This window comes from Stomoxys calcitrans, chromosome 3, assembly GCF_963082655.1.
Source record: "Stomoxys calcitrans chromosome 3, idStoCalc2.1, whole genome shotgun sequence".
NCBI classification, from domain to species: Eukaryota; Metazoa; Arthropoda; class Insecta; order Diptera; family Muscidae; genus Stomoxys; species Stomoxys calcitrans.
The window spans coordinates 175,607,476-175,616,346 of record NC_081554.1 but is presented as its reverse complement, the minus strand read 5'-3'; the positions used below and the strand labels follow the sequence as shown (position 1 = coordinate 175,616,346).

Here is an 8,871-nt window from a genome sequence, read left to right as displayed (position 1 = left end):
TTCCGCAACAAGTTTTTTCAACATTTTTGGCAAATCTAGTTGCTTTATTCATCTTTCCTCCTTTGCTTGTGCATAATCTACAGCAGCATTCACATTTTTATTTGGATTGTAATTTTCTATCCAGGAGTTGAGAAATTTATTGTACTCTCTCTTACTTCTGCAAATTATTACTAAAGTGGAGGGTCGACAGCCATGTTCCTTCAGTTCTTGCATACGCTGTTTGGTGGTTTCCAAGCTATGACACAAAATACGTGGCACTTGAGCTACTTCATAGCGGGAAAATTTTGCTTCATCCAAAAGATAATCTAAGACTTCTTTGATTTTAGTTACCCTTACATTGTTGACCTGAGGATGTCGGTTCATTATAGCTTGAGCCTCTTCTGGCGGGAAACCCAAACGCTCACCTATATATTCGGCTATAGTTCGGTCACCCAATATTTTCTGATCATCCAGGGTGATTTGTAGGGATCTGCAAATGAAAGATTTATCATTTATTCTTCTGGATTTTGTTTGGAATTTTTTTTCTTACTTTTGTAATATATACTCGGGACATCTAACCATCCAAGGCATTATTTTATCTTTTTTAGCCGACATGGCTCTCTTCAGTCGTGCTTCCACCGAACGTGGGGCATAGCGAAAAGCCCATAGATCTTTAAGTATATTTTTGGATTCCACATTGTATTTCAACATTGTTTCCAAATTTGACCTAAACATATCCAATGGCATTTCCAATACGAAAAGGCGTTTGGCCATATATTTGGTCACTGTGCTAATAGGAACCTGCAGTTTATTTGATATAAAATGAACCCGATTACCATATTCAATGAAATCGGCCTCTTTATTAAGACATCCCACCAATTTGCGTAAACGTGGATACTTTATACGCAAGAAAGGAATATAATCATTAATGTTTTGAAATCCTCGCAAAGACTTCAAAATCTCTATTTTTTCGATAAGACTGCCTGAAAAAAGAAAATAGGTTACTTTTTGCAGAGAAAATTCTCGGTAAGGTGCCAACATTTTCCATGCACTTCGTTTTCTATACATAAACACTTACCCTTGTACAAAGTCATGATCCAAGGATATTCTATAAAATTGTGCTTTTCAACACCTTCGGAAATTAAATGATCCATGGATAATATCAACGATTTTTTTCGCATGTTCTTGATTACCAAAGCATCATTCAAAATGGCCACTAAATCTTCTTCGCTTAAACGAAATCGTGCATGTAAAGCATCCGTAAGAACTTGTAACGAATGCGATTTCTCAAATTCCGTCTTGTAAGGAACAATATATTCGCCATCGGCTTCAGCGGTTCCAGCCACAGGAGCAATCCTCTCCACCTCATTTTGAACTATGCACGAAGCGTTGAAGAAGCGAAATGGATTTGATTGGTGCGTTAATTGTCGATGGGCTTTCCAACCAGCACTTGCAGGCCATGAACGTTTCGGCACGAAAACTAATGTTTTTTCAAAAGCATTAATAAAATTGCGCCACATTTTTAATAAAAATAATTAAATAACATAATTCGATATCAACAGTAAAAAAACCAAGAACTTGGGGTGAATGAAACAGCTGTTCATTCACAATAACATCAAAACATTTGACTTCAGTTAACAGTAGGTTAAGCAGACGTAATATAAAGGGCCGTTTTATCTTTGTGCCATGACTATCCGTGCAAGTCATATATGACCAAGGCGGATTTATAAGGTGGTCTCACGCGAACAGCTGTTAACAGCCGCCCAGGTTTGACGGTATTAGGATGACGGATTTTTGTTTGCGTTCTCTTTCTTGTTATCTTCTTTCTTCACACACACCTGTGTTACCTTCTTTCACACGCACACAAATTTCTTTGGGTGTGTTGGCAAAACATCGTTCAGCTTGAAGACAAGATGGTGGATTGCACCATATGATTTGTGGTTGTTGTACAAATGAGACCACCTTTAATTGTTTCGCCATGACATATCACCAGCTCGTAGCTGTTCTATGCACAGATACCACCAAAGAAGCTGGCCAATAATCGCTAGCCCCACATGCAACTACAGGATTCACTGAATAAGGTTAAGCCAAGCGATCAGCCGATATACTTTTTTTAATATTTGGCAGTACTTGGCATTGAGGATGTCAACTTGTTCTCTTTTTACATTCATTCTTTGTTTGCGTTTTCTCCTATATGATGACATTTTCAATCGTCAGATTTGACATCCTTAATGATGTTTATGGGGCCTATCCACTTTGTGTTTTGCATGTGACCTAACCTTCTATTAGTGAATCCTGATGCAACTATAAGCATAACTATCGATATTTAAAAAAAATATCATAAAGACCAAAACAGAGTGTCAAATGTCAAAAATCAACTTGCAAAAGTTAAACAATTTTTAACTTTGACGACTTAAAACACTTCCTCACGTGTGGCATCACAGAATGAGACCCGCTTTTAGCGTCAAAGTTGAAATTTTTTTTTTTACTTTTCCGCCCTGCTTTTGTGGGATTTGTGTTTAGAGTAGCATTTTGGCAATGCGACGCTTAAAAACAAAACTCTACACACACATTTTGGTTTGGCCTTTAAGCCTACTGACTTCAATTTTTCACACAAACAACTGTCAAACGACAGGTCGCTGTATCAGGGTACATTTCGCACAATTTTAATTGCAAATATAATTAAATGCTCACGAAATGGGCCCATTCAACTCTGCTTCAATACTGCTGTCTTTGTTGTGTGTAGTTGTTTGACTTCTGTTTGTGTTCTGACAAAGAAAAGAGTCCGTCGGATTTCGCAAAAATTTAATATGCATTTTCGCTGTAAATGAAGTCAGTACGAGGCTTTACAGGCCTGTCACACTAACTTCACTACGTTACGTTGTAACGTTAGAGTATAACGTTGCAAACGCAAATGCTTTAGCCCAGCTGTGTTGACAAAATTCAAAATTTTGTGCCAATTTGTGGAATCGAGTTAAGAAGCATAAATTTGAATTGTAATTGGAATTATCTTTAAGAATAAATACAATAATGTAATGTATACGGACAATTTCAGTTATTAACTTTGTAGTTTTCGCTAAATTTGTGTGATAAATCAGGCTAGACAAAATTTTTAGCAATATTCATGATGGAGTGTGGTCGAGCCTAGCACGGAATAACTTAAACACCACGGGTTGGAATTCTGGGCTACGGTTTGTGTGGTATTCATCGTCCACAGGTTGTAGATAGTGGAATGCGGAGTATTAGCATGGACAAAGTTACTATTGTCATTCATGGCCCACGGCCGCGACTGAATCTTCACTGATGCTGAAGATTCTGGATATACCTGGAGTCGAGTACCTTTCAACTGCCCTCAATCTGTTTTTGAGCAATTTAATAGTCCCCGATGTCAGAATAATCCCGCTACTGAAGCCCGTGGCCGATCAGCCAGGCATATCCTTGAGCCACTGGACTTATCGAAAGCATTCGACAAGGTCAGCCATGTCAAACTCTTTGTGGACATCGCCAACAGTCGCTCCAGCCAGGCCTGAAACGCTGGGGTTATCTGTGTGGTCGCCAGTAGTTTGTATCATTTTTGGAAACAGAGAGTTCCCAATGGTGGTGTGATAATTCCGACACTTTTTATACTGTTGCTGTTGTAGCCCCATTGGTATGTGGAGGTAGCGATTCTCATCAAGCTCCATTGGTAAGCAAACTCGTGCCGGTCCATAGGACCGATCGCCGCGGCAACCTTATGGCCATTGTTTATTTGAAGACGCCAATAACTCGCCTTGTCATAGGATTGATGCCGACGTGCAAGATGTATGTCCCGACTGTAACCAGGGACCGCACGATACACGTCACCTGTTTAACTGCCCGGCCAGACCCACTCGACTTAGACCCAGATCCCTGTGGACGCACCCCATCTTAGTCGCGGAGTTCCTGGGTCTTGACACTCAACAGAATCAAGCAGACGAAAGATAGTACACAATAAACTGCTACAACAACAACAACAACCAGCCAGGCCTGAAACGCTGGATCACGAATTATTTGTATGGTCGCCAGTAGTTTGTGTAATTTTTGAAATTAGAGTGTTCCCAAAGGCGGGGTGATAAGCCCACAGCCACACAGTCTGGAACATTGAGGTACAATCTGTGTGGTGTTCAAGTCAACCGTCAAGTGTCCTAAAATTCTTGGTGTCAAATTTGACAGCTCTTACACATTCTTACCGTATGCCACAGCAATTTGCGATGAAGCAAAAAGTAGGAACAAAGTCCTCAAGTCACTTGCTGGCTGCACTTCGGATGCGGACAAAGAAACCTTGTTGACCAGGTACAAAACAATTGGCCGGTCTGTGGTTAGTTATGCAGCGCCAGTGTGGTCTCGTGTGTGTGACACACAGTGGATTTATATTCAGATCTATCAGACAGTCGCTCTTTGAACTGCAACGGGCTGTCTCTCCGTTATCATGTGAATCACCTCCATCATGAGACAAAGATGCTATCCATGCGAAGTCATAACTACAAGCAGTCCTTTGCAGACTCACTTATACATTTTTAAGTCCATTGTGATACCACAGTAGCGACAGACCGGATTATGCCCATATTTTTTTTAATTTGAATTGTAACTCAAATTTGAGTTTTTTCTTTTCTTTCCTTTTTTAGAAAAATATGGCACAAAACTTATATTCACCTTTTCAATGCAATGTTTGCCTCATGCTAGAAGTATATCAAAACTCAGGCAGCCAAAACATCACCTCCGAAGCTCCTTCCAAAAAATTCTCAGATCTGTTAACATGTGCCGGTTGTAATTTGGCCAACTACTGTAACAAATCTCATCAAAAAATCGATTGGCCACTACATGCAGACCTTTGTACAGCAATACAGAAAATAAAGAAAAAGCTACAAATTTCTCATCCGCTTTTGATTAGAGATCAACAGCCTCCAAAATCCTACTCAGATATTGAATTAATTATAATAAAATTAAAATACTTGATTACCTGCATATTGAAAAGGCCACTGGAACATCATGAAGAGGAAATAACCTCGCATTTGCAATTTTGTCCCATATGCTATAGTTATAAGAATTTGAAGTTCTTGTGTTTGGAATGTAAAAGTCAAACTTACTGCAGTGCAGAACATTTGGAGGCCCACCGTGTGGAGCATATGAAGATATGTGACACATTGGATTTGTATTATACTCCCTATAAAACTTTGCCACTTGCTGAAGATTTCGAATTGTCATTAAAACAAAATGTTGAGGACTTTCAAAACTGTGATCTGGTGCAAGCATTTGAGTCTGCCTTTGAGTGTAAGCTGTCTGCTAAACCTACGCGGAGCCGAGAAGACTATCAATTATTTGCCTATGCTTCAAGTTTCAGTTGTATTTTCACCATTTGCTATGGGCTATGTCAACTGGACATGACTGCTTATAAAAGCTCCCGATTTGTCATATTTATTGTTGGGGCCTCAATGGAAGCTCAATTGTGGTTCAAGGCCATACATTGTCAGTTCTTTTTTCATCAGTATTCCCAAATACAAGAATTGGATTTGTATTTCATTGGCCCGGAAGTAGTTGAACCTCCTTATAACATTATAAAATTTCAATATAAGGTGGGAAACTAAAACTTTGGTAATTGAGACGAAAATTTTGTAAACTAAAGTTTTTTATCTTACAGGGAATTCAACGTACAGTCAACTTTCATTGCCACAAAGAATATTTTCAAAATTTTCGCCAGCATAACTCCATGAAGGCACAGCTAATTGTGGCTTTTAATTGTGGATTTTCTGAGTATTCAAGAGAAAGTGACTCAGAGTCAGCGTCAAATTGTGAATCAGAGTTGGAGCAGCAAAAGCAGCTGGAGAAAGATGATACTATAAAGAGTGATACTTGGTATTTTGGTCTTTTAGAAATACTAAATAGTTTTAGTTCCCTAGTTATATTCACCTCATTTACTAAATTGGAAGCTGGTTTTGATTTTGCTGCTCTCACAAATGTTTGCCAAATTCAACCCTTGAAAGTTTCCATTGAGCGTGTCATTGCAATTTCGCAAAATCCATTTAGAGATCTACGGCCCCATAGGCATTGGTATGAAAATGATCATGAGAGGATATTCTATCGCAATGGTTACATACAGGCAATAACTACCAAAATAGAGTAAGTCTGAAAGATTTTTTTTAATTCAACTCTAAGGTGTATTCTATGAATTTAGATATTTTTTTTAGTTTTGTTACTTATTATTATTTTTATAAATCGGTTTCAGTTATTTTAGCTGGAAATGGATTCAGATGTTTTTTTTTTTTTTTTTGTTTTTCCCTTACTATATAAACACATGACTATTATATCATAAAACTAATTTTTCCCATAATTTCATATAACTAAGTCTTAGTTTTTATGAAATACAACCGCATTTTATACAATTAAAAAAATAACATGTTTTAAGGTTTTTTATTTTTATTAATAACCCAGTTTAATCTCACCATTTTGTTCATAACTCATCAAAATACCGGCCTAAGGTACATGGCTCCAGCCATGGTTTTCCAGAATAGGTTGTTGCTGTTGTAGAAGTGTATTGTGTTTTATCTTTCGTATGCTTGGTTCTGTGAAATATCCAATTTCCGGCAACTCTGCGACTAAGATATGGGTGCGTCCAGAGAGATCAAGGTCTGTTCGCCCCGGGAACGTGATAACCATTGGTTATTATAAGCACATTTGAACTTCTCTGGGTACGGAGAATGGGAGACACAGAGCCTGTATTCTTGCAAAGATAAGTCTTAGTGTTTTTTTCTAACGTCGCTTAGTACTGAAGATTTAGTAGTAGCCAACCTGGAAATAAACAAGTCTCATTACTGGCTGGCTTTCCTATATACGCCACACAATTCAGCGATGCCGCCTTCAAACCTTAAGTCGCTGATTGAAGATGCTTCTGTAGGGAAGAAAAGCCTCATTGTAGGAAGTGTGCTAATGCACATCACCAGATATAGGGAAGCTCGGATGTCAACGAAAGGGGCGAGCTGTTTATTGAATATATTATATGTTGCAATCTGGCGATTTGTAATAAAGCAACAGGCAGGATGTACTAGATATTACCTTTGTATCGGAAGATATAAGTGGAAGAATATGCGACTGGGAAGTGTTGGATGACCACAGATTCTCTAATCATCGTTATATTAGTTTCAGCCTTGGAGAAAATACTGCAGAAGTGGTCCCTCGGCTAAACAGAAGAAAAGCGGATTGAGATAAATTTCGCCACAAATTCTGTACGTCTATCCCTTCTAGACAAGAAAAGGAAATGGAAACTGCGGAAGATATAGACATTGTGGTCAAGCGGATCACAAAGGCCCTAAAAGGCTCGCTTGTGTTAGCCTGTCCTAGTGCCAAGCCAAGGGGCCAACAGCGACCGCCATGGTGGACCCCAGAACTGGTTGGTCTAAGGAAGAACTGCAGAAAACTCTTCAACAGAGCAAAAGCCAGAAGAGCACCACACGATTGGGACATCTATAAGGCTTAGCTAAGAAAATATAAGGGCGAGCTGAGAAAGGCTCAGAACAAATCCTGGGTAGACTTCTGCAGCTCCGTGGAGGATACATCTGAGGCCTCTAGGCTAAGAAAGATCTGTCCTTGAGGCCTATTACGGTGGGGTATATTCGGAAGTTGAAGAATGTATGGACAATGTCTATTGAGGAAACACTAGAACTACTCGTTGATACACATTTCCCGGGAAATTCTCCAACGGACAACGTGGCGCCAGAAGAGGTTGTCACTGATATGCATTCGTCGGAGGCTATTAGAGAAATTGTATCTGAGGCGAAAATCCTTTAAGCGATAAGAAGTTTCGACTCCTTTAAGTCGTCAGGCCCTAATGATGTATCACCGACTGTATTACAAGCTGTGTCTGATAGACTGGTTCCTTGGCTTAGGGAGATATACTCTGCTTGTATCAGAATGTCATATATACCTGTGGGACCTTTGTGTCCCTCAAAGGTCAAATTCATTCCGAAAGCAGGAAAACCCTACCACAAGAAGCCGAAAGATTTTCGTACTGTTAGTTTGTCATCCTTTAGGCTGAATACTCTTGAATCAATCCTTCACGACTTAGTCGGCTACATAGAGGGTTCTCTTGCTTTCAAGGAATATACAATGGTAGCATTTCTTAACTTTGAAGGTGCTTTCAATGTAAAGCCGACGTCAATCATGAAGGAGTTGGAGTTACTAGGCATCAACTTTACCGAGGGAAAGTTTATAAATAACTTACTTACTAAAAGATGCATTACGGCTGGCTTGGGATCTGTGGATCTAAAAAGATGGGTCATCAAGGAACCCCTCGAGGAGATGTACTGTCTCCTCTACTTTGGAATATAGCCATTAACAATAACTATAATATATGCCTCTGTAAGAAAAAGGCGTTAAAGTGATCGCGTATGCTAATGACGTGGCAATTACCAGCACTCTGAGAGAAATACTTAAGGAAGCTCTACGTGCAACAGCAAAGTGGGCCACCAAAAGTGGTCTAGGTATAAATCCGTGCAAGACAGAAGTAGTTCTTTTCAGCAGGAGATACAAGTTGCCTACAGTGGAACCTGTCTACTTGGGAGGAGAGAATAATCTATTTTCAGGAAGGGCAAAATACTTGGGTGTTTTGCTGCATAGGAAATTGAACTTCAAATCAAAAATTTTGGAAAGGGCAAGAAAGTCAACTCTTGCCCTATACACCTGCAAGTGAACCATTGGCAAAAGTTGGGGGCTTATAACGCGGGTCATGCATTGGGTATATACTGCAGTTGTCAGACCTTTAATGCTATATGGTGTTGTGGTCTGGTGGACGGCGCTTCAAAAGTCCAACTACTGCTCAATACTTAACCGGATCCAAAGGATGGCAAGTTTGTGCTTTACAGCCGCACTGGGGACGACACA

The 8,871-nt window shown here is 39.5% G+C and overlaps 2 protein-coding genes across 3 annotated transcripts; one reads left to right on the top strand and one right to left on the bottom strand.

The window, feature by feature from the left end:
• LOC106092401 (transcription termination factor, mitochondrial) lies at window positions 1-1,571 on the bottom strand. Its single transcript, XM_013259247.2, has 3 exons — window positions 1,058-1,571; window positions 530-962; window positions 1-469 (listed from the first exon to the last, which is right to left on the bottom strand). The coding sequence occupies exons 1-3, from the start codon at window positions 1,497-1,499 to the stop codon at window positions 49-51; spliced, it is 1,296 nt and encodes a 431-aa protein (XP_013114701.2). The 5' UTR covers window positions 1,500-1,571; the 3' UTR covers window positions 1-48.
• A 1,346-nt stretch (window positions 1,572-2,917) lies between these two features.
• LOC106092411 (uncharacterized) lies at window positions 2,918-6,352 on the top strand. Of its 2 annotated transcripts, none has more exons than XM_013259283.2 (3): window positions 2,918-2,975; window positions 4,623-5,570; window positions 5,636-6,352. In XM_013259283.2, exons 2-3 carry the CDS (start codon window positions 4,629-4,631, stop codon window positions 6,116-6,118), a joined length of 1,425 nt encoding a protein of 474 aa, XP_013114737.2. In that variant the 5' UTR covers window positions 2,918-2,975; window positions 4,623-4,628; the 3' UTR covers window positions 6,119-6,352. The 2 variants fall into 2 exon arrangements, with proteins under 2 accessions (XP_013114737.2, XP_013114728.2); XM_013259274.2 differs by having other exon boundaries at window positions 2,927-3,011.
• Window positions 6,353-8,871: the final 2,519 nt, after the last annotated feature.

Bases quoted from the DNA above. Each gene is read 5' to 3' on its own strand.
- LOC106092401 (XM_013259247.2), bottom strand. From the start codon at position 1,499: ATGTGGCGCAATTTTATTAATGCTTTTGAAAAAACATTAGTTTTCGTG. The intron at 963-1,057 runs GTAAGTGTTTAT...TTCTTTTTTCAG, and splicing joins GATCATGACTTTGTACAAGG to GCAGTCTTATCGAAAAAATA. The intron at 470-529 runs GTAAGAAAAAAA...TTTCATTTGCAG, and splicing joins CCCGAGTATATATTACAAAA to ATCCCTACAAATCACCCTGG.
- LOC106092411 (XM_013259283.2), top strand. From the start codon at position 4,629: ATGGCACAAAACTTATATTCACCTTTTCAATGCAATGTTTGCCTCATG. The intron at 5,571-5,635 runs GTGGGAAACTAA...TTTATCTTACAG, and splicing joins TTATAAAATTTCAATATAAG to GGAATTCAACGTACAGTCAA.